The 26,255-nt window shown below is 39.0% G+C and overlaps 1 protein-coding gene and 1 non-coding gene across 4 annotated transcripts in view; both read right to left on the minus strand.

Annotated features, from left to right (window-relative positions):
• HSD17B12 (hydroxysteroid 17-beta dehydrogenase 12) overlaps nt 1-26,255 on the minus strand; it is a 189,510-nt gene that overhangs the window by 18,815 nt on the left and 144,440 nt on the right. For all 3 annotated transcript variants that reach the window (XM_067749340.1, XM_067749339.1, XM_067749341.1), the window contains exons 5-7: nt 23,801-23,865; nt 22,910-22,954; nt 6,473-6,507 (exon numbers count right to left, since the gene is read on the minus strand). In XM_067749340.1, coding sequence (XP_067605441.1) covers nt 6,473-6,507; nt 22,910-22,954; nt 23,801-23,865 — 145 coding nt within the window. The remainder of the gene's footprint in view (nt 1-6,472; nt 6,508-22,909; nt 22,955-23,800; nt 23,866-26,255) is intronic.
• LOC137231395 (U6 spliceosomal RNA) lies at nt 11,395-11,500 on the minus strand. Its single transcript, XR_010946517.1, has one exon. It is a non-coding gene; the product is annotated as a U6 spliceosomal RNA (small nuclear RNA).

The raw sequence follows: 26,255 nt of genomic DNA on the forward strand, positions 1-26,255 counted from the left end.
TAGATGAGGTTCCTTTCCTTCAATTTAGTTTCTCATTATTCTTGGTCTGAATTTACTTCCTAAGGACTAATTTTTAAGTATTTTTTAAAAAGGACGATACAGACTGCTCTTCTACAAAATAATAAAAGAAACATGACTAAATGGCATCTAAGTTATTTTAGACAGAAATCTGAAAAGATATAATTCCCAAAGGTCACCCAGTCCATCTGCCAGCCTCTAGGCGAGATGCCACTTCAACCATCAAATGAAGTCTGGACCCTCCGCTTAATGAGTCACTGAAAATGAGCTGTTGTTTTTTGTTTCTGTTTTTGAACTGAAGTCCTTATTAGTAATAGTTATATACACTTTCCTAAGTGGCGAAATCCATTAACACGTTGGACATAGAAATCAAATCTCAAATTTTAAATTGTTATATTACGGTTTTGAAGAAAGTTGGAAATATTTAGTCAATGTATTAATTACACCATTCTTGTAGTTTTTGCTTGCCTCTCTCACACAGACAGAAAAGGCTTTTCTTTTTAAATATTAAGAGAGTAAGAATGCCTATCAGGAGTTAGAACCCAATAACTCTAAGGTAAAAACTGGTGAATTAGCAATGAGTATCTAGTAATTTCATTTTATCTATATTTGTGAGACATTCCTTTGATCGAAATGGGTTAAAAACCACCTTGGTTACTGAGACTTTTAATACGGTATTAATTTATGATATCTAAAATATCTTTTTTTTTAAATTTATTTATTTTGGCTGTGTTGGGTCTTCCTTGCTGTGCATGGGCTTTCTCTAATTGCGGTGAGCGGGGGCTACTCTTCGTTGTGATGCATGGGCTTCTCATTGTGGTGGCTTCTCTTGTTGCAGAGCACGGGCTCTAGGCCCATGGGCTTCAGTAGTTGTGGCACGTGGGCTCAGTAGTTGTGACTCGCAGGCTCTAGAGCACAGGCTCAGTAGTTGTGGCACACGGGCTTAGTTGCTCTGAGGCGTGTGGGATCTTCCTGGACCAGGGCTCAAACCCATGTCCCCTGCATTGACAGGCAGATTCTTAACCACTGCGCCACCAGGGAAGTCCCGTAAAATATCTTTATCTTTTATAGGGTGTTAAAAATGTTCTCAAATTAGATCATGGTGATGATACACTCTGTGAATATACTAGAAACCATCAAATTATATGCTTTAAATAAGTAGATTTTATGATATGTGAAATATATCTCGATAAATCTATTAAAAAAGAGAAAGAGAAAGTGAAATATATTTATGATATACTGGAATGTGTCACCTTTAAGCTAAGGGCAGATCCCAATCAAGTAGAAGCTAAGAAAGCTATTGTATCTTCTGCAATACAATATGCTTTCTGAGAAGTAACCCCAAATCCTGACAAGTTGCACCCCATCCTGAGCCCCAAGCATCCTTGTAGGTTTAGGTAGTGCTTTATTTTAACGTTTTCTCATGTAACCAGGAATTGCTATGTCCTCACTCATTCACAGCAAGTGAAGAAAAGCCAATTTGAAGTAGTTGTAGAAGATGCTGTTTTTCACTGTAACCTATCACACTGCTGGTTTTATCAGCGGGATTATGGGCTGGATGATACTCAAATTGGCTGAGGTGCTGCATGTGCCCTTGAACAAAAATCTTACATTCTTTATTTCCTTCCACACAAATGAAATACAATTTAAAAGTCTTCCAAAATTAAAGTTTAAATGTTATCAAAAACATTTTAAAAATTACATCTTGACCTCACCAAAATTGATTCCTAAAACTTCACTCACCAAAGCAATGATTTCAATACAGGAAAATTTATTTAAAGATAATAAAAACCTTGTTCCTGGTTGCAAAACTGATACAGACCAATAGTCAAATATGCTACAATTATGCAAGCACGTGCTTTGTTTACTCCTTGAGGCAAGTGAGATTTTTGTTTCTTAAATATTCTACCCTAATTTAAAATTTCTAGGGGGTAGAGTTAGTTTGAGTTAGTGAAAAGTCAGAATTGGAAGGTACTTTACTCAAAACACCATATTTGCACTCTAAGATGCATGGAAGCAAATCCAGCACCAACGAAGTATAAAGCGAGAAGGCACTAGAGCTAAGTAAACACTGAAAGGACAGCATTTATCACTGCACCAAAGTAACAGCAGAGAAAACACCCCTTCCACAAAAACACTGTGCTACGAAGAAGGTTTGTCTCCCAAAAGCCTTCCCCCCCCCCCACACACGACAGCATAAAAGTCTCTCTCCCTCTCTCCAAGGATAATGATATTCGACTTAGTTTTGTCTGAATCACAAATAACACACTTGTAGAGCTGTCTCAATCCCTGTACTGTATACAGTATCTATTCTTTACATAGAGATGGAGATGAACATTTGGGACCACGAGGCACAAAGGACTCGCCTTTAAAATCAACTACTTTGTCTAGCGCTAATCCCCCATCTAAGCAGAATTAGTGACGTCAAACCAGTTTCCATGGCACAGCCAGACTCATGACAACTCTGTTATATGAAGCAGAAGGACAAAATGGGCTGCGCTTAATTGCACACAGAAACAAACATAAAACCAAATCCTGGTTAACCTCTCATTTTCTGGGGACTTGGGGAACAATTCTAAGACAGGAAGGTACATTGAGAATATTTGCTGAAGTTCCATAATGAAGACTCATGATTCTCATATTTCAGCACATTTCTAGTTTGCTATGACAAATATCCAAATAAACAAGTCAAGTAATATTTTCTGTGATACAACATTCTTAATTCATCAGGTTGCTTATTTGCTAACAGCCACACGATGGTGTCTCAGTGGTGTAAGTTATTGAGGATCTACTAGAATTAAAATACTGCAAAAAACAAAGCAGAAACCACTGCAGATAAGGAAGTACCTTTTCATCCAAAATTATTCTCTTCAATGACTAGCCCTCCCACAAGCGAGACATTAAACACACAAAACCCTATAAAATTCAGTAGCTTATATTTATAGCCTCCTATAGCTATGCTTTCTAGACTTCCCTCTGTCCTGTGAAATCCCCAATTAGAAAACTCTCCTTAATGATCACTCGGATAAAAAAAATTCCCAAGCCTCTTTTCTTCCTTACATGCCCCACTATTCTATCAGACTGTTGTAGTATCCTTGTGCACAGCTCTTACAAAAATACTACTGTCATAGAGGAAGTGACAGGTCTTCCATGAAGTAAGTCACTGATTTCTGCCTTCCTTGGGACCCTCTCATCACTGCTCCACACTGCAGGTGAGAGGGGGAAGACGGGGAGGCGTAAATGCTGCTGTGAAGCAATGGAACGCAGGGTCGGTCCTAATGTGGACTGCTTACTTGATACAGAGTGTGACTGCAGACAAGGGAGATTGTACAAAAGACTATATCCCAATTCTTCATATTTTCGCTTCTTATCAGGGAGCATATAAGTGTGCTCTTGGAGGGTCATTACTTTTTTTTTTTTTACGCTTAAACATAACACAGAAATTGGTACAGACAGTTCTCTAACAGATTCTCAAAAAGACTGAGAAACATATCAAAACAGGGTTCCATGTCAGAAAAGAATCCTGGATCACGGAGGTCAGATATATAATTAGAAACAGCGATCCAAATACATTATACAAATATTGCTTTGTGGAAGAAAGTTTGCAAACATTTCCCACATGAAAGAGAACTGCCTGCCCTAAAACACCATAACATGTCATAATTCCACCTTAAGCAATACAGTATGAAAGGGGCTATTTTTAGCTTTTCCATGGTTGTTATGGCAACCACCTCCTGGCTCCAGCTGTACAAAATGTTTATAATTCCAGGGAAGTGGAAAGAGTAAGTTTCCTCTATAACGTAATTATGTACTTTTTACTTGTATGATAATAATACCTTAGTTTGATTATAGAGACTTGTTTAGTGATAGTCAGCTGGCCCTAGGCTATAGTTCTAGAGAGTTTGGAAAATCGCATACATCAGAAGTAGAATCAGTGAAAGGGGAAAAAACCCACAACAACAAAGAACCCTGCTGTTCCTCAATGGAGATATGAAACCTACGTATGGTAACCAACGATAGTTATGCCATTTGGGGATGGTGTAAAGGGCAGGCTATAAACAAATCACTTGTAATACGTAAGTAAGAATGCTTTCAGGTGATCTGTGAACTCAGAGTCTTTCTTTCTTCTTGGGCACACAGCTAATGACATTTCTGGCCTCCCTTGCAGTTAGCTGTAGCCTGTGACTGAGTTCTAGACAACGGGATGAGGGCAGAAGTGAGGGACACCACTTTTAGGCCTGGCCCATGAAACCACCCATAAAATCATCCTTCCTCTCTCTTCCCTCATCTGCTGGCTGCATGCAGATGTTTCTGCAGAGAACCACAAGGCCCAAGAGAAGAGTGGACCACCTTCACCCCAGATGGAAGGAGCCTGAGATCCCTGGATGACTGGGTAGAGCAGAGCCCCGATCGCTGATCCACACCAGACTGTGACGTGCTGGGAAAATCAACCTTTAGAGTGTTAAGCCACTGAGATTCTGGGGTGGTCTGTTATAGCAGTTGGCCTGCCTTGACTAATATAACAAGTAACTCCTTTAACTCAAGCAGACATAGCTGCTCCTTCTCCTATCCAAAAGTACCGATTTATAAAACCCACTTACATTTCTGACTAGTTCTTAGCAGGTGCCACAACCACCCCTGTGACATCAGTTTCAATACCTAGCCTATGATGGCTTTCCACCAGATCATTTCGCACCCCCCATGTAAAATCAATTTGATTTCTTAAAGGCAAGGATCCAATTCATCTTCTGTGATAAACTTTGCTCAGTGAATGCCTGTTGAAACAGATGGATCCTTTCCTTTGCATTCTTTGTCTTTATCTAAGGCTCCAGCTACAACTGTGATCGTGGCTGCTAGGTCTACAGAGAGAGGTGTGAGCACCTTGTGTCTGTATCATTTACTAACTAATTATGTAGCCTCATGGCACTCAGTTTCTTTGGATATCACTTTTTATGTCAAATGAGGTGGGGGTTGGTCTCAATTAATTTTCAAGTACTGAAATTCTCTGACTCTTTGAATCTAATTCTTCCTGGTCATAACCAGTATCTCTTTTGATATGATTTTTACCAACATACTTAAAAATTCCTTTTACAGTACCTCTGTGGTATATAAATTTCTTCTTTAATGGATGGAATGCACTAACCTGAATTAATACTGTGTCACTTGCAGATATCCAAACTAGAATTAAGATGATGACCCAAACTCCATCCCTCTTGAGTTCTACGCTGTCTGCCCTAATTCTCTGTAATCTTCTAGGATTCTGGTCTGGTTTGACCACCATCACTTCCATACCTGACCATCAGGGGCACACTCCCACTGTAGCCATCAATAAGTAGTTTAAAGGTTTTAAAGGGGAATTTTACTAAAATAAAGCAATTAAAATATACAAAACCACATGTAAAATGCATTACAAAGAAAGAGCCTTGCTACAAAGTAGCTGCGAAACAAAATGGATTCCTAACCTCAGTGTCCTCATTTGTAGGATGGTGGGAGGCTATCGGAGTTAAATGAGCAAACATATATCAAGTTCTCATCCAACACCTGGCACATAACATGGAATCAATAAACATGAGCTGTAAACCCTGCCTAAAGCTGGTCATGGAGGTTTCTTCACAGAAGTAGGGTCCCTGGGTCTCCCCTTTGCAAAGCTGTGACTCCTTTGGATCTCTTCCAAACTCAAAGCTATTTTGCAGACGAAGGATGACTGTGAAGCCCTAAATTTAGCAAATGACCAAGCAAGCCCAGCTCTTTGCAACAGGTTTTCTTGGAAAGCTTAGCCATCACTCAGGCTTCTCTAAGAGAGGAACAGAGCTTAATTACCATCTGACACTTCACGCTATTTCAAATGTAAGGACTCAGCAACACATTTCTCAATAAAAATGAAGACATCTAGCATATCCTAGTGGAACCCCATTCAAACTGGAACACAGCTGGGGCTAGAGGACACAGCCTCTTCCTCCAAGGGCAAGGGTGGAGGCTGACATCTTATAATCACTTTCTAACATGCCCAAGTCCCTCATACATCCATTCTCCCAGTAAGAACAGAAAACACCAGAGGATGGATGGGGTCTCGCTGCATGAAAGTCCACTGATTTGGGCTCTGAGAGCATAAAGCTTTAGGAAGGTATTCCCGGGAATATCCTAGCAACTCCATCGCCCCCTCAGAACAGCAGGCAATTGAGTCAGTGATGGTGACTCAAGCAGACTTTTAAATCCTGATGTAAAGGAACCACACAACCCTGGAGAGGGAAATAAAAAGGGAATGGAGTGGAAAAGGCCTCCACCAGCAGATGACTCATGCTCCACCGTTTGACTCGCGTGGCACATTACTCTGTCACTAAGACATGGAGGAGCTCATTAGTCACTTTAATGAATTTTTCAAAGTAAGGATTCTCCCCTATAAATAACCATGAGCTCTGTTGCTCTGGTGCTTGTGTGTGAGCTTATGACTCACCTTTCTACCATGCCAGGCAGTACCAACCATGTCATCTGCAAAAGAGAAAAACAAAACATCAGTGAGGATGCAGGCTACAGAGAGAGTGGAGAGAACTCACCCACACAAACAGGGAGGGAATCACGAAACCACTCGCCACTTCTACAGACAGCAGTTATTTGACACTCTGTATAATTTGCCGGCAGCAAGCGTGCTAAAAAGGAATCAGATGAAATTACTGGAGATAATACTGTAAATATTTTCAGTGAACTTGGCTAAAATTAGTCTTGCCTGAAATGTAATAGTGACATGCAGATCTTCAAACAATTAAGGCTTTATGGTGAAATCTATGTCTCCCAAAATACATTCTCAGAAAAGGACGTATGTTATCACAAGAAATATCCTGCCTACCAAACTTACTCAAGCTTTTTAATCTCAAGAGATAAAATAACCTTTTCCTATCAAAAATGCCTTTAGAAGAATGCCATAAAGTGACATGTTGGCAAGTATTAGGTCTATCTTCACATTTATTTCTCTTGTTGCTCAAGCTAACTGTGAGTAAAACACATCCTTAAAGAAAGTTGAAGTTATCTGTCATCTCAAATAACCAACAATGAAAACAAGGACACCAGCATTTTAATTTTTTTATTTTTATTTTTGGCCGCACCGCAAGGCATGCAGGATCTTAGTTCCCAGACTAGGGATAGAACCCACACCCCCTGCAGTGGAAGCATGGAGTCTTAACCACTGGACTGCCAGAAAATTCCATGGACACCCACATTCTTAAAGGACTTCATAGTTGTTGACTACATACATATACTACGATGAGAGAAAGTACTTCTAAACTCTGTTTTAAGATATTATTAACTAAGAAAAGTTAAGACATCCACTGGCTTAGTCAAGGCCACGTCATAGTTAAGTACTGAGGTTGGAGTATGAACTCTGGACTCCAGAATATCATCAGTTCTCTAAGAAACAAATGCTGTTTTGTTACAGAAAAGTTTGCATGCATGCCAACCATAGGAATTTTAAGCTTTCTATCTTGAATAATGTCTTAATTAAAACAGCATTCTGACGAGCAGAGAATTTTTTTCCTAGAAACATTTTGAAGAAAGAAAATGCATCCAGACTTGACCAGCGTAGAAGCTGCTCTGGAGTACTCCCAACCCAGATATCAACCGTGGGGCCATTGCGTACACTTCTCCAGGAAGAACACGAATTCAAACTGACACTGCGTCATAAAAGGTAGACTAACACACCGCCAACTTCTAAACAGACAGAGTGGTGTCTTCAAAGCCTAGGGGAATCATTTCAACAGAAGTATCTAGATTTGGTCAAATCTTCCAGATTAAAAAAGGAGAGACCCTAAGAAAGAGTTTGGCCTGAAGCGTCCCCTATCTCCCTCCTTCTTACATGTAAGTCTGCGCTTGCGTTTTTTTGGGTTTCTTTTGTTTGTTTTTGCCTGCGCCACACTGCATGTGGGATCTTAGGTCCCCAACCAGGGATGGAACTCGTGCCCCCTGCAGTGGAAGCGCAAAGTCTTAAGCATTGGACCGCCAGGGAAGTCCCTCTATGCTTCTCATATTAAACTCATCTTCATAGAAGGATGGGGCAAAGAATGCCAAGTGTCTCTCAACATTCATTCTTTCCTTAATATAACAACTGAATTTTCAGTTGGATATGCCGGCCATAAAAACTGTATTTTCTGCATTCTCTCTCACAGGGCATGTGGCCCTATAACTATGTTCTATCTGATAAGATGACAAGTAATACATGCAATTTCTTGGTCAGGCCCTTAAAGGAGGAAAAAAATACATGTCCTCCTCTGTGCCTGTTCCTCCTCTTGATGGCCAGAAAGTAGATGTGATGGAAGGAGCTAAAGCAGCCATCCTAGACCCCAAGGTGAAAGCCATGTGCTAATGGTGGCAGAGCAGTGAGATAAAAAGAGGCAGGATCTCTAATGATTGTGGAGCTCTTATGCCAAACATTGCTTACCCACCTAGCCTTTTATCTGACAGAGAAATAAATTTCTATTTTATTTAAGCCATTACTAAACCTCTGCTACAGCAGCCAAACCAATATTCTAACTGACATAACTGACCTTGTGAGTTGTTAAAGACCAACCAGTGTTAACATTTTATGACTTAAAAGAGAAACAATCCCCAAAGCAAACTCAATCAGAAATTCTGCTGACAGCCCAAATGGCTTCAATATTTTATAGTTTGTTAAAACACGACCCTATTTCTTCGCTCTTCTAGGTCTGCTTGACTCAAGTCAGAATGTGCCCACTCACCCTCAGACCAAACGGTATGGAACTGGGCTTCCCTGGTGGCACAGTGGTTAAGAATCCACCTGCCAATTCAGGGGACACAGGTTCAAGCCCTGGTCCAGGAAGATCCCGCACGCCACGGAGCAACTAAACCTGTGCACCACAACTACTGAGCCTGCGAGCTACAACTACTGAAGCCCACGCACCTAGAGCCCGTGCTCTGCAACAAGAGAAGCCACCGCAATGAGAAGCCTGTGCACTGCAACTAGAGAAAGCCTGCGCACAGCAACGAAGACCCAACGCAGCCAAAAAAAAAAAAAAAAGAAACCCCCAAAACTGTATGGAACCAAGTCAAAGAAAAAGCTGAGTTCAAAGTTTATCCTTTCAACACAGTCAGCTCTTCTCTTTTCAGATTAAATAACAACTCTTCAAATCGGCTTACATGTTTCCTAAGATTTATGTTTTTATAGGAGTATAGGAATCACTCCACATGTAGCAATAGCTGCTGAATGTTTAAGGCAATGTGGTATGTAGTCAGGCCAAAGAGCTAATCGTAGCCCTTCCACTTCCTAGCCATGTGACCTCGTTTGTTTATCCTCCTCTGCAGTCCTTATGTATTAAATGAAGAAGGCATCTACATCACAGCTTATTATATTCTGAATTTCATATAAGGTGATGTACATAACGGACCTAGCACAGAGTGCACCACGGAGTAAGCCCCTGAAAGGAAATTATGTCCCTTATTGCCAGCGTGCACTCTTCTTTCAGGACACAGCACCACTAAGTATCTAGGCCTCCCTTAAGTATGTTGTGCCCAACACAGTTTAGAGCCAAAAACAGTGACACATTTTGAGGTCATCCAATTCAACTCACCACACAGAAATTTCTAGACGGTTCCAGCAATATTTTAAAGTGCCTCAACTGGGAGCTTCTTAGGGTAAAAGAATTGTTCTAAAATTAGAGTGCCATGATGATTGCAAGATTGTGTAAATTTACTAAAAACCATTCAACTGTACACTTAAAATGCATGAATTTTAGAGTATATAAACTATCCCTCGATAAAGTTTTTAAAAAAAATCTCAATAAGCATATGGATAAGAATTAAAGAATTGGAATCACAAAATACATTTGATGTTACTTTATCAGACACAGGAAATAAAAGAGCTCTCAAAATGCTCTATGCATATCAACTCATGGCCTGGAGCAATGCGAAGTAATAAACAGGCATTCTTCCATTCAGTAGAAGACATGTTAGTTACTTGAATCAAGGTTGGGTGATGGGAGCTCAGGACTGAGCAGGAGAACAGATATTTATATAAATAAATCATTACATGACAATGCTATGAGTGGGACAATAGGAGTAAGGACAGAGGGCACCAACACTTAGGAGAGGGACTAGTTACTACTGGGGAAACAGGTAGAGCTTCACAGATTACGGTTCAGTTAAGTTCTGAAAGAATAAATAAGAGTTCAATAGGCAGAAAAAAAAATTCTAATCAAGGGACTAGAATGCAAAAATGCAAACAGCTGCAGGAAATTACAATATGCTATAGAATTAACGCATATAAAAAAAGTTTTTGTTGAATGGATGAAATATACAAAGAAGTAAAAATATGTGCATCCTATTACATACGTCATGCAATGTGCATATCATACTACGTCACAGACAGCTTCCTATGCTAGTATTACAAGCAGATGTACATCAGGCATGGTAACAGTTGTGGAGGATTTTCTTTGTAAGGATAGATTATATGCATTCTTAGCCGTATCTGAAAACATTTTTTTATTTAGTACATTTCATCAGGGGACCGTAATGCTTAGCTAATGTATTATAAAGAGGTCCCCAAGCATTTCGTGAAAAGAAGCTATTATGCAGTTTCCCGAAGTCCGGAGATCACTAGAAACAGGATGAGGAAGGAGAAGACTGATAATAAAAATGTTCTCACCTAGGGGTAGGCGTGTGTGTGTGTGTGTGTGTGTGTGTGTGTGTGCTTGTGCGTGTGTATGCGTGTGCGCATGCACAAGCGCATTTGCAGTAAGGAAATGAGACTTGTTAAGTGCAAAGTAGATAAGTAGAGTTGACAGGGGTAGCCACTAACTGTTCAGCTTTCCTACACAAAAGGAGAGAAGGGATGGGATTTGTAGACACTGATCAATCTGGAGAACTACCAGGAAAGTCTACAAGATCTGCTGATGGATTCCTTTATTCTGACCAGGGATCTCAGTACCATTTGAATATTTAATAAGCAGTCATGCAGAGTTTTAAAGTTCAACTCAGGTTTTTCCCCCAAGATATACATTTACACATTACATATTATGTACACATACATACAGTCCAATAAGAAATATCACCTTAAGCTGGGATATTAAGGGAATACAAATGCACACATTGGGAGCTATTTTTTCCTTACACTGTGCATGTCATATTAAATGTCTCCTTTCTGAATGGCAAAGATTATACAGGAAATGATCAGAGACGAAATAAAACCCCATAAGATATAATCTGACTTACAAAATTATATCAACAGCATGCTAAACAATAAATCAGTCTTGATGGTCATCAATGTGTGGACATCTTCAAAATATAGTCTTTTTTCTCCCCATCTCACTGAGATATAATTGACATATAACTTTCTATTAGTTTAAGGTATACAACATGATACCTCAAAAAAAAAAATATATGGAACACCTCACAAATCTGCATGTCATCCTTGTACAGGGCCATGCTGATCTTCTCTGTACCATTCCAATTCTAGTATATGTGCTGCTGAAGCGAGCACTAAAATATATTCTTTATACAGGTGAATTAAAACTCAAGAAGTTTTAAGAACTTAACCCAAAGGAAGAAGCAGTGTTTTCAGTACCTGGCTATTAAAGGGCCAGAAATACTTGTTGGAATGCTCAATGACCAAATGATTCATCAGCAAAAACAGAAATCCACTCATGAAAAAGCTATATTCTTTTGCGCTGTTCATTGGTTTCTCCTCTTAAATTCTGACTCTACATAATTTCTCCTTGCCATAAAATAGACCATCTTCTCGGATCTATCAAATATAACAACACTGAAAAGTCTAAGAAGAGTTAACCTGAAATCTGCCGGCTTTTATAAAATTGATTAATGCCTTTATTTATACTTAAATTATCTTTCCTTCTACTCAGAATACACGTCATAATAAATTCAATTTCAAGCCTTCTTTATCTGGCTATGTGTATACAAGTAACTCAGTATTCTGTGTTTAAGTAGAGAGGCTTCACTACATTAACATCAAATTCTTTTTTTTTTTTTTTTGCGGTACGCGGGCCTCTCACTGTCGTGGCCTCTCCCCTTGCGGAGCACAGGCTCCGGACGCGCAGGCTCAGCGGCCACGGCTCACAGGCCCAGCCGCTCCGCGGCATGTGGGATCTTCCCGGACCGGGGCACGAACCCGTGTCCCCTGCATCGGCAAGCGGACTCTCAACCACTGCGCCACCAGGGAAGCCCCTAAATTCTCTTTAACATCAAGTTTTACAAAGGATATTTAAATTAAGCTATTAGTATTCTCATTTTACTTTATATGCATCAATTGGTATCTCGATATCTGGTTATACCATACACCAAGTGTTTCTGTGAAATCTCACTATCTATCTGAACTCCACCTCACAGCCTATAGGCTGTTTCTGGAGTTAACTCAATATGCTTATTTTAGGCCACCTGCAGGTGATACTTGCTGTACTAGGAAAATGTTTGTTCCTCTTAAGATACCGCTAAAATAAGGTTACCATAACTTGTAAGTTCAGTGGTTAAGAATATGAGAAAACTAGTAGTAAACATGACTTCTTTACTTGTTTTCTTCTATGTTGAGGCTGTTTCCAAAAGTATACAGCAAACAATTTAAATTTAATTCTTTCTTAAAAAGTAGATAAAAGTCCTGTAATAGTACCTCTACAACAATGGGAGCTTTAACTTCTTGCAGAAGAAAAAAAAACAAGTGTTTCCTCTCTATATATACTTTTTAGTGACAGTTTCAACAATCCTTACCACAAAAAAGTCCTAGATGTCTAAAATCAAAGGGAGAAAGGTCACTATATGTTATCTCATACCAAGATATCACATCACTTTGTATGCAAGCTGGCCATAGAGGATACACATATACAAAGATAAATGAGTCTTCACCAACAATAGCTCAATTTACAATTCCTCTTAGGGACACCACATATTCTACTCAAGAGTGAAATATCCACTGGTATTTATTGCCACAACTACGTATATCCTGGCTGGGTAATAAATAAGAGGCTGATTTACTTCATACAAAATCAAAATCAGTATTATTAGATCATTCAGTTGAGATAACCTGACTCAAAAATGCACTGGCTTGATGAATTGGGAGATTGGGATTGACCTATATACACTAATATGTATAAAATGGATAACTACTAAGAACCTGCTGTATAAAAAAAATAAATAAAAGTTTTTTTAAAATGCATTGGCTGGCCTAGAAAATCCTTGAAGACATTATACTAAAATGTATCCATCGTAGTATTCTGGAATATTTATCATATTTTTGGCAACTGCTTGCATTGCTTTTGTAATTAGAAGAGCACCCACAATCAGTGTCATTTCTAAAAGAAATTAACATGAATAAACTTTTTTTCTTTTCATTTCTTTGGCATCAGTAATCAAGAGTTTGTAGAAGGAACCTTATTTTATACTCAAAAGCCAATCCGAGTTTCCCACTTTTTAGTTTGGTATGAAAACTGATAACACAAGCAAATTATGCAATTATTTCACAAGCAAATAATTTCTTTTTATAAGCAAATTATTTTTAAGATTAATTTTACTTAAGATTTATTTTTTCAAATATTATAGGTGTACAATTGACCAAAACAAGGTAAGTATAATCTAAACTTTGATAATTATTACAAAAAAAGTAAAATTTTATGAGGAATACATTTTTTTTTTTAATATCATGTAACCTGTGATGTTTGGTCATATTTTGGAGAGAACAGTATGGAGAAAACACTACTGTATATTGCTCAAAAAGATAACTAAAAACCCAAGTGAAAAGATTAAAATTCAAGATACTTTAGTAAAATAAGAAAACAAATATTGACACCTGTATCACCATTATATATAAATAGGAAGTGTAACAACTTGCTGTAGAATCTGGGCAAAGCCCCAGGAATCCAGGCTATTAGTACAAATAATTAGGACACCACAAATAGCCATTTTGTCCACTTCTGCCCTGCCCTCTACCCCAGAGAAACCTGCTTGGAGTAAACAGGATCTGAATTCAAGCAACTGAAAAATGAACCCACGCAAATTAGAAGGAAAACAGATGCAAATGCCTTAAGCAAATTTTCAACTGGAATCATTAGCAGTAATTTTAAAATCACAGTATAATAGCGAAAAGAATTATGTAAAGTAACAACGATGTTACACTATGCCTGTTTTGGAGAAATGAGGTGGTAACTCCACTGAAGTCACACTAGAATGACACAGCACACATTTCCTTTGGCAAACTGTATAATTTGAGCTCTGTGGTACCAAGAATACAACTTAATTGAAATTCTTAGAATCTCACCTGTATGGCTAACAGAATACTTACTGCACAGGGGGTGAAAAGCTTAATGAGATAAAGTTTTTAGAGTGCTTTGAGATCTCTGAGCATTGTTTGGTTTTCTTCTCTATTAATGTTTAGGACTTTGTGGAAGTTATGAGCCCTCCTTGCCATGTCCCCTCACCCCATATTACTTAACCTGAAATTCAGCCCCACGCCATAAAAAACTTTTCCTTTTATAATAAATTGTGGTTTGATTTTGTTAAAATAATTAACAAAAGAAAAAGAACTTTCCAGAACAGAGAACTGAATGCCAATTAATTATAATGAAACTAAAGCCATAATTTATAAACTCTAAACAAAAAGAACAAACACGCCATCACATACTGTTTTTCTAAGTTTAGCATTTTATAATATGCTAAGAGTTTCTATTAGTTACGTTTTCCCCAAATAAGCTGACTTCTCCAAAAGTGACAGATTTAGGTAGGAGAAAATAATTCCTAAAGTTCTCAAAGAGATTTTTACATTTTCACCCATTTATAAGGCATTTCTCCTATAAACTAGCTTTACTTGGAGCTGGAAAGGACCTTAAAACCAATCTCCAACTACTCCCTCATTTTTTAAGATGAAAATTATGGAGAGAGTGGTTGTCATGTAGTTTGGCAAACCCATCATTTTGTGGTTGTGCCTGAAGCAGCTCATTCCTATGAGACTCTAAGGGCTAAATGTGCCCCCAAATTTGGAAATTTTTAAGAGCTTAATGATAGCTGCTTTCAAGTAGGTTAAAAGACTCTAGATATTAACTTGGAATGTGTTCGTTCTGAAAAGCCCTGGGTGGGGGCAATGGTGAGGGTCATACTCTCCTTCCTGCAGTTTATAAATTTCCTACTGTTGTTAACTTGAATTCTTGGGGCAGAGTCGGGGGGATAAATTCTTAGCATAATCCCTAAATTAAATACAACTAGACTGCTGAACAGAGATTCTTCTGATGGATTTCCAAATTAATACAGGGCTCCCCCTACTGGTCACATGCCAGTGGCAAATCCATGTAAGAAAAAGTAAACAAGCGCTTCTCCTGTGTTTTTTCATCCATCTGTCCATCCATCCAAACATTTATTATTATTGTCTATCCCATGGGCAGGGCATAGCATTATGGCTAAGTGACGTACAATGAATACATAGTGGTATTATGAGAAAAAAACTGACTTTTCAAAAGCATGCAAAGGGCCTCATACTCCAAGTGATTTGATTTCAGATAATCATAGGGATGGAAGAGATTGATCTAGTCAAAGCCATTCAAATTCTTCAACTCAACCAAGCAAGCAATGATTCAGTTTGAGCAGACTGAATACTTGGAGTTACTGAACAGGGGAACAGGAACTCCAATGTCTAAAAGGTCCAGGTGGGTAACATAAATGAGTGCATAAGTCAGACTAGTGGTGACTGTGGTAACCTGGAGAGTGCAGGCCTAATTACTCAGCATGCTCAGCTGTTACTCAGCTCTAATCACTTGTTGCCATGCAGCAGTTTAGGTCTATGTTACCCTAGTCTTAGATTTTTCCCAAGAGAAGCTAGAAATTTGGGTGTGAAATGTCCCAATATGAAAACACAGCTGGAGCCAACCAAAATATGTTGGTAGGCACATCCAGCCCACAGACAACTGATTTGCAACCTCTGGCCTAGAATCAGAAGGGAACTCACCTTTTATCACTGGGGATAAAAAGTGAGTTGATCTGCAAAATACTTAGGAGGCTGAACTAACTAGCCTTGATTAGATGTGTGTGTGCACGCATGTGCCTGCGTGTGACGTCACGCGTCCCTTCTCCATGCTAAACATCTCTAGTTCTTTCAACCACTCCTAATAAGACGTGGTTTCAAGTTTCCACTTTGGCTGATTATCTGATGAAGGAAGAACTAAATTCTGATCCCCTGCTTAATACTCCTCCTCCCCATTCCCAACTAAAACAAAACTCAGTGGTACTTCACTGTAAGTGGAAATTGTTAATAAATTTTTCCTTGGGTCACACCTCCACCCACCTCCTTCTCTGTTCTAAGAAAGGTAATAAAGAAGGTTGGGACATCCCCTCTATTTGTCAGAATGATGGTCTGGAAATCTCCTAAGGGATCCATGTGTAGGAAGGGCCACTCCCTATCGTACGCTGTATTCACCAAGCCCAGTTGCAGCTTCAGGGCCCAGTACCTTCAGAAGACTTAGGTAAACTGTGGGAAGTGCAGGTAATATGGTTTGGGCCATGTTCATTTGAAAAGGAGTGTAGAGTCTATGGGGCCTTGAGGTCCTCAAACTGTCTGTCATTAAAGGAATCAAAGAAAGTCAGGCCTAGAGAAGGAAGGCAACACCGAATGTGGCAGATGTTAAAACAAGTGATCTCAAAACAGAAACAAACAATGCAAAGAAGATCTGCTTCAGAACTTGTCTTTGGATTGGTGCTCAGTGTGCTACCTGTTTGAAAGTGGACTTCTATATACCTGTCTCTGGAGTTGTGGCACGTTCCCCATTTTCCATGATTTCTCTAATAATAACCAATAGCAATACAACAATTTCATTTGCAAACTCTCCATATTCTGAGATGGAAACCCCTTCCAGGCATAAAACTGAAACTACTGTAGAAGGGTGTGGCTCAATAACTGGAGGGTTAATTATCTCTAAACGCCGGGCTTCCCTGGTGGCGCAGTGGTTGAGAGTCTGCCTGCCAATGCCGGGGACACGGGTTCGAGCCCTGGTATGGGAGGGTCCCACGTGCCGCGGAGCAACTAGGCCCGTGAGCCACAACTACTGAGCCTGCGCGTCTGGAGCTTGTGCTCCGTAACAAGAGAGCCCGTGACAGTAAGAGGCCCGCGCACCGCGAAGAAGAGTGGCCCCCGCTTGCTGCAACTAGAGAAAGCCCTCGCACAGAAACGAAGACCCAACACAGCCAAAGATAAATAAATAAATTAATTAATTTAAAGAAATTATCTCTAAACTCCATCACTTCTGGTCTGAAGGTCATTGTTCCTGAGGCAAAATAAGCCTTACCTTAGATTTTAGTCACAGAACATCTGAAATCACAAGGAAAAGAGCCCTGGCTAGGAGGACCTTTCTTCCAATTGAAGGCTGATCTACCTGCCATAGCAGTCACCTATGTAGAATTTCCACACCACTGCTCTCCTCACCTTGGCACGTTCCTGCTCTGCAGGGAAAAGAACAAGACTAAATTTAATCCACCCTGAATGTATTGAGAGCAAAACTGTAAAGCAAGCAACAAGGCTTCTAAATACCCCTTGGGTTACCTCAACTAACCTCGTAAAAGGAAAGCCCAGTTAAGCAGTCACTGAGAGAGAAGAAAGGAATAATCCTAAATTATTGGATAAGATGAAAAGTGAAATAATCAGATGGAACTGGGGAGACAAAGGCCTGGGAGAGCTAATCTGGACTCTTTAATTGAACATCAGGGGTCTACAGTCACAACTCTTCTTGTTAATATTTCTTCCTCAATATTCTGGGGACCACTCATCGCCACTTCATCTGCTGATGACCTGTAATTCCCTCGGTCAGGATATTTCACTTCTGTTATTCCTCTATTGGAATGGGGGACTGATACGATTTTTATCATCTGACCTATTGATACAGGATGGGAACACATGGACCAAGCACTAATCCGGGACCTGAAGGAAGGTCAAGCCAGGTCATTCAGTACTCATGAGGCAGCACAGGCTTCCAACCGGATGCTGGGCCCTACCCAGGAAATATCTCCAAATTAGGGGCACAAACCCAAGGTCACAAGGGCAAGCTGACTTTTCCAATCTTTCCTGGCACACTTCTCAGATGGTCAGCCCCTATCATGTGGTTTGGTGAGGAGAAAAAACTTGGACCAATATTGATGGTGAGAAGAGGTTGTTCTCTTTCTCATATAAGCCTTTTTTGATACATTTATTAAGGCATTAGGCTGCAGACATCCATGCCCTGGTTCCACACATATCCAGCCACCAGAAAACCTTGTAAGATTCTAGAGCCAGACTAATTTTCATCTTCTTTTAAGTTACCCCAGGGCTCCAAACAGCCACTGATACTGAAAATGTAGCCCTGGCCCTGCAACATAACACAGTCAACTAAAGGACAACAGGCACAATTCATCAAAATATACTATAGGGCAAATCACAGCAGCACGAAAGAACACTAAACCTGGGAGTGATAGACACAGAACTCCATCAAGGTGAATGCCCCTTCTCAGTACAAGATCAACACACATACCATAAAATACACATTGTCAGGCCACGCTGCCACTAGAACCGTCTTTCTAAAATGTACACCAGATCACACCTTGTTTCTACTTTAAGGCTCTCTGCCCTCTTGAGCACAGCACTCAAGGACCTGCACAATCATGTCCTAATTTACTTTTCTGGCCACTGCACATCACTCACCTCCTGCTGTTTGATCAAACCATATCCACACCTGAACGATCACTAGTCCACTGTGTTACAGAGATGGTAATGACCTGGATCCTGCCTATAGTACAGTGAAGACTAATTGGCTATCCTCCAGATGTTACTAATTCCAGGATGAATAAATCAAGAATTCTGAATTGTTTTTCCACTAAAAGTACCTATCACAAAGGGACAGGAAAATGCATATTTACATGAAAGATAAATTAAAGGATGATTATTTGGCTTAACGAAAAAGTGTTTTAAATAGCAAACTCCCTTAGTGCTTTGTAAATGGGATATGACTTGCAAAAAGAGGTTCACGTATAAAAATTTTAAGCATATATCCAGCCCTTCTGTTGGTGATACTTCCCATGAGTATGGCTCACAATATGATAGGGCATGATGTTTAATAAGTTGGCATTTCTCTCTGATTCATTTCGTGGGAAAAAGTATCCATGCCCATGGGAAAAAAAGAAAAGTGGAAGAGGAAGAATAAAGAGGTGGGAGAAGCATTTTATAATTTGTCAAGATACTAGGACTGGTGCATCATTATTATTTCATCGTTACTTTAAAGAAAACGGAAAGATCCTCTCCAGTGCTGTGGGACTGGGGACTGGCGGTGCTTCATCCACATCTCCCACCACTGTACTACTCATCTTTAAGCAGGGCCATGAGGTGACCACCACCAGCACACGCTGATCTGTGCTCAGATGCTGCTTGAAGGATGTGGTGTGTGACTGCAGAGCACAGCAAGCTGACTGGTTCTCACAGATCAAGGTCAGGACCTTGGCCTTTTATCACTACTATTCTGTAGACTGCCAGCCCAAAATGCATGTTTTGGGAGACAGAGGAAGCCAGGGTTTTAGAGTGTAAGGGTATACAAACACAGAAGTACTGACAAGCAGGAGATCTCAGGTGAAGATACTAATGTATCTAGAGTAAAAACTTTGCACAGTTTATCTGATAGAGGAATTAAAATTATCAGGAGACTAATTTGGAGCTAGCATTAACAATGCTATAGGATGGACCTAGAGTCTGACATACACAGTGAAGTAAGTTCAGAAAGAGAAAAACAAATACCGGATGCTAACGCACATATATGGAATCTAAAAAAATGGTACTGATGAACCTAGTGGCAGGCCAGCAATAAAGACACAGATGTAGAGAACAGACTTGAGGACACAGCAGGGGAAGGGGAAGCTGGCACAAAGTGATAGAGTAGCACTGACATATATACACAACTAAATGTAAAATAGATAGCTAGTGGGAAGCAGCTGCATGGCACAGGGAGATCAGCTCAGTGCTTTGTGACCACCTAGAGGGGTGGCATAGGGAGGGTGGGAGGGAGGCTCAAGAGGGAGGGGATATGGGGATATAGGTATACATACAGCTGATTCACTTTGTTGTACAGCAGAAACTAACACAACATTGTAAAGCAATTATACTCCAATAAAGATATTTTTTAAAATCCCACAATTCTATAAAATACGATTTAAACACTGGAAAATATTTTTCATGATTAACTCATTACAATATATTATGAAACACATGTACATAATAAAACACTCATTATTTTCTAACTCTCATTATTTTTAAGCATTTGGTCAAATGTATTAGAAAAGATTATCAAAACAATAGTACAAATCAGTCATTTCAAAAGGCAAAACCATAAAACAAACTATAGACTAGAAGTGATATTAATTTTGATCAAAAAATTTGCTTGCTATGGGACTTCTCTGGTGGTCCAGTGGTAAAGAATCTGCCTTCCAATGCAGCGGATGTGTGTTCGATCTCTGGTCTGGGAACTAAGATCCCACGTGCCGCGGGGCAACTAAGCCTGAGTGCCACAACGAGAGAGCTGGCAGGCTGCAAACTACAGAACCCGTGCGCTCTGGAACCTGTGAGCCACAGCTAGAGAGAAGCCTGCGTGCTGCAACAAAGAGCCCATGCGCCGCTACAAAAAGATCCCACGTGCCAAAACGAAGACCCGATGCAGCCAAAAAAAAAATAATAATAATAATTTGCTTGCTAAAAAAGTAACAGTTGCACATGTTTACTAAAAATCTTTATCAACTCTGAGTTTAACAAAGTAATAGAAACATTTTTTAGAGGCTTTAGTATGATCTGGGTACTATTCTAAAGAGGTTTACACATATTACCTTGTTTAATTCCCAAAACAACTCTGTGAGGTAAAGAGAATTATCATCCTTAATTTACAGATGAAAAACTGAAGCACAGAGGGTAAGTAATTCACTCAAGGCCATATAACTAGTAAATGATGGAGTTATTTAATTAACTTGAAACCTCATACAGATTATTGAAGAACGATTACATTTACATAGTATGCCAAGGGAAATACCTTTAAAACTATACAGATACATGCACATTAACACATTTTTTGTTTGTTTTGCTTTGTTTTTTTTAATTTCTTTATTTTTTGGGTGCACTGGGTTTTTGTTGCTGGACGCAGGCTTTCTCTAGTTGCGGCGAGCGGGCTTCTCATTTCGGTGGCTTCTCTTGTTGCAGAGCACAGGCTCTAGGCACGTGGCCTTTAGTAGTTGTGGCACGCGGGCTCAGTAGTTGTGGCTCGCGGGCTCTAGAGTGCAGGCTCAGTAGCTGTGGCACACGGGCTTAGTTGCTCTGCGGCATGTGGGATCTTCCCGGACCAGGGCTCGAACCTGTGTTCCCTGCATTGGCAGGCAGATTCTTAACCACTGTGCCACCAGGGAAGTCCTCTTAACCACATTTTAAAAGCATTAATTTTCTGCATGTGGGACTTGATCCAAAGCTAATCACAGATGCACCTGTTTGTATTGATAGTTTGCCTCACAAACTACTTGAGAAAAAATCTTGGTTAATAACAACGAAGAGATACAGCGATTATTTGTTTTATAAAATTATTTGTCATATTACAGTATGATTCATTAGAGGTGCCTTTAGGTAGCAAGCTACCAAATGTTACACAGTGTGCATGCATCAACAATGTAGCTTTCTTTTTGGTAGAGCTGGTTTACCTGAATCAACCATATTGCTAAAGACTGAAATTATAAAGACTGAATTAACTACATACTTTAAAAGCAACATATATGTTACACAGGGAGAAGCACAGCCATATATGAAAAGCTGACCAAGGGTTAAGATTTTAGGGTCCTGTAACTTGAAATCAACCATGTAAGGGTTATGATTTCTCAGGAAATGAAGACCCAAGGAGAGCTTTTCTTTTAAATATCACAATAGAAAAAAGGATCAAGACTACGCCATTGAGTAAAAATTAATAATTACGTTCTTATTTATATTTATCTGGTCACTTCTAATACTTTTGAGCTAAATGTTTTTTTGGTTTTCTTAAATTAGTATATAAGAGTTAATGAAAATAATTAGGCTTTTCCAACACTATGTTCAAATTTAAACTACCCAACATTACGTATGGAAATTCTGCCTCAGGCAATATTTTCTTCTGGTCTGGTATGTATAATCAAGGTGTGGTATCTCATTGTAGTTACTGTTAAAATAGAAGGGGGAAATGGGAATTCCCTGGCAATCCAGTGGTTAGGACTCCATGCTTCCACTGCAGGGGTTTGATCCCCGATCAGGGAACTAAGATCCTGCGTGTCGCACAGTGTGACCAAAAAAAAAAAAGGGGGGGGGTGAATGGTGTTCAGATGCTCATACTTCCTAGCTATTCGTCCTTTTATCATATATTAGCTGTGGTGTCTTTTGTTGGCATATACGAGCGACATGGCTATAATGAATGCCTAGCAACTAGAAATGAGAGTAGTTTTCATGTGTGGCTAATAAAAATCACTCTCATTACCCTATGGTCCCACACTCCCCATACAATGCTTTCCCACAACCTTTAGCTCATCACCTTAAGTAGACCACAGGGGATATGGAACAGAAACAATTTATCAGTGATGCATTATATGCAGATGAAAACTTTGTAAAACAATCTATCTTCAGCCTAAGTTAGTTTGTATAGTCCCAGGGCCTACTACAGTGCTTGCGTATAGGAGGCATTTAATAAATGTTCATTTGTTAAAAAGTAAAACTATACAGACACCTGTTTGGCATTTAGTTCTATTTCCTGAAGACAGGAGGAAATAGATCGCTTTCATCTGGAATATGTACTTACATCAAAACAAGAGCTGACTGAAATGAACAAACTGATTCAGTGTTTTTAAATAGAAAAAAAACAAAAGAAGATGACATATTTATAAAGAAGATGCTTACCTTGCAAACAGAAAGAACATTAACATTTATCAGTTTCTTGATGGTCTGCAAAAGAAATATTGATAATTTTATATAGATTTGATCATGGAAGTAACCATATTAGATACATATGTAAGTGATCCAGAGATGCATTGAAAGTTTCCCCAGATACAATAAAGAACTTGGAAAATGAGAGGAGTTGGGGCAAAGAGGCAGATTTTATTTTACTCTGTGTTATAGTACTTCTCTACCAAATGCAGCAATTCATACTAATATACAAAATTCAAGGTATATGTACAAGTGAAATGTGCAAGCAAAAAGACATACTAAACCTAAAATAAATATGCAGTTTCCTCTCTGCTAACATGGAAAGGAGAAATTATTGAATATAAGATTTTCAATAATTTCTTTAAATTTACATATTCCTTCAATGATATGCTTTCCTAGTTTTTATTAAAGAATTATACATGCATCAAGGATATAGTTTTCATTTTGGTAGAGCTAGTTTATCTGAATCAACCATATTGCTTTATATTGATATTACACATTTATGGTTTTTAAATTGATGTTTAGAATCCTGATACTTAAACAGAGCTGTTTTGATATAATAAAAGTGATAATAAAAAACTGGAGCTATTATTGAAGCTGGCCCTGTACAAATGAGGTGATAAATATTTTCTCATTCAATCCTTCTAACATCTCTGTAAAGCTGCCTATTCTACAGACAGGAGAATGGAGACTAAGTATGGTTGGGTCATTCCCCAGGTAACTCAGGTAGAGTAGAAGGACCAGGGTGTGAACCTCAGCCGTTAGTTGGACTCTAGTGCTCAGAGCCCGAACGCTATACCATATTGTCTCACACACATCTACGTGCATTCTTTTTGTGACCATAATCTATAAAGAACAACTTACACTGTCTAAGTCAGGAACATCCAAAAAGTATTCCGGATACTCATATGATATTCCCACATTGTTCACTGAAATAAGACAAGATCATTAGCTGGCTAAAATATATATTTTAGAGATTTACTGAAAAAAAAAGAGATTAAAGATACCAAGACTAAGATGATACATACAATTACATAAAATGCTGTTTATGTCTAGAGTGACCTGTCCAAAATCTACCTGTAGGGACAGTTCAAATGTTTCCTCCTTCATTAAGCCTTTCTATACCCAACCCCTGGCAAAAGGACTTTTTATTTGCCTCTCAACTTCCCTAGCCCCTTTAAGTATGTGTGTATTCTGCCTCTGTAATTCAATTATTTGTAGGTATTGCTTAACCCCTCTCTAGATCTTCAATTTTCATAGTGTAATAGAAAGAGTGGAAAGTACTATTATGTAGGAGACCGGAAACTTGAGTTCTACTTATAACTGTTTCAGAAAATGTATGAATTGGGGTAAGTCACGCATGATACACATCTCAGTTTCTTTACCTCTTAAATGAGAGCTCATTTAATCATTCAACAAAATTTACCATTCATCTATGTGCAAGACGTGTCAGGAACTAGAAAAACCATAAAGAAAAAGGCAGTTTCTGGCATCATGGAGCAAACTATCCAGTAGGAAGAGAAAGGCACTAAACAAAAAGGATTAAAACAATTATTTCATTGCATAGTACAGAGTGCTATGGGAGCCTGTCCCAGACCTCATCTGGGATACGCGGGAAGGCTTGAAGTTCACAGCGGTTAAATAACTTGCGCAAGAGCATAGAGCAACGTAAGGCTAGGATTCAAACTCAGGAAATTTGACTTCAGAGGCTAGGTTCTTGACCAGTACTTTAAAGCCATCCTATGCCTTCATTCAGTATTCAGTTCAGGAAAAACTGTGAGTAATAATTGGATAATAAACAGAAATCTGACAGCAGTGTTTAATAAAACTGTAGAGCATCAGAAAGGAAAGGTTTCAGCAGCAAAAAGATAATGAAATTCTGGTCGTTCTGCTCAAGCTTATAAGGAATTGGGCCTGATAAACCTGATGGTAGTAATAGGAACTTTTTCAATAGACTAACAAAATTAGCAGTTCAAAGCAATAAGAGTTCTATATTTAGCAGTACGCCAGTCATTTCAGGCTGAGTCTCAAGATTTTACTGGTACAATTCGGTCAGGATGGCTTGAACAAGATCACTGAAACCTGTCTGAAAAGTCTGTAGGCAAAGGACAGTAGCAAAGCAAACTGTATTTAATTCAGATTCTTGCCCATCTGAATAGGGATGGTATCTAAACAAAAAAATAATAGCAGGTTCAAATCCATTTTTATTTTATTCAAAAGGTTCTCCACCCACCAGCGGTCTAGGAATCAATTCTATAAAAGATCTGTTAACAATTAAGCCAAAACTAGTTGAAGGTGAGGGTTTATGTTCATTCAACTTTGTCTTAACCATCTACAGAATTATAAAGGATGAATGTCTTATTTACAATGTTACTAAGAGAAACAGCAACAACCAAAATATGTGTTAAAACACTATCCATAAACAAAATATTCTTTACAAAGTCAGTTTAAGATGACAGAATCCTCAAGAAAGGTTTTTGCCAAATTGTAACATTCTTCATGATTTCAAGAAAATGCTGTCGGGGACTTCTCTGGTGGTCCAGTGGCTAAGACTCCACACTCCCAAAGCAGGGGGCCCGGGTTCGATCCCTGGTCAGGTAACTAGATCCCACATGCCGCAACTAAAAGATCCTGCATGCCGCAACTAAAAGATCCCACGTGCCACAACTAAGACTCAGCGCAGCCAAATAAACAAATAAATATTATTTTAAAAATAAAATAAAGAAAATGCTGTCACATACAGCAAACTCCATCTCTTTTCACTCTCCTGTATCTAGAAAACTTTCTATCTTCAGATCTCTTTCTAGCCCATGGAAATACTAATGCTCTATTTCAAAACTGTAAAGAAAATTGAATAGTGTAATTATAAATATTTAAAGTCCAGATATGGATTAAAGAAAAATATCCAGGAACTCTGTAAGCAGCACAGTTAACTTTGCAATCTTTGCAACTTCTGTTACAAGGCCAAAGTCAAGGTAAAGAAGCCCACACATAACTAAGCAAGCAAGGAAGTGTCACTCTGGGTAAGGCTGTATTTACAACAGAAAATCTTCAGATCTGTCTCTGCTAATCGAGCAAAGGAAAGCCATCAAAGCTATCTACTCATACAGTGAAAACGTGACCATCTATTTAACACAACTCTAAAAGAAAACACAGTCAACACTGAGAACGTTAACCCAAAGAAATAAACAGCATCATGTATAAGGGTTATACTTTTATAACCAAAATTACACACAGAAAAGAAAAAGGTGTTAAAGCTAGAACAGATCTTTCAGAGCAATGAGCCTGATATTATGAAGGGAAGTACACGTCAAGGTCA

Source organism: Pseudorca crassidens, chromosome 9, assembly GCF_039906515.1.
Source record: "Pseudorca crassidens isolate mPseCra1 chromosome 9, mPseCra1.hap1, whole genome shotgun sequence".
NCBI lineage: Eukaryota > Metazoa > Chordata > Mammalia > Artiodactyla > Delphinidae > Pseudorca > Pseudorca crassidens.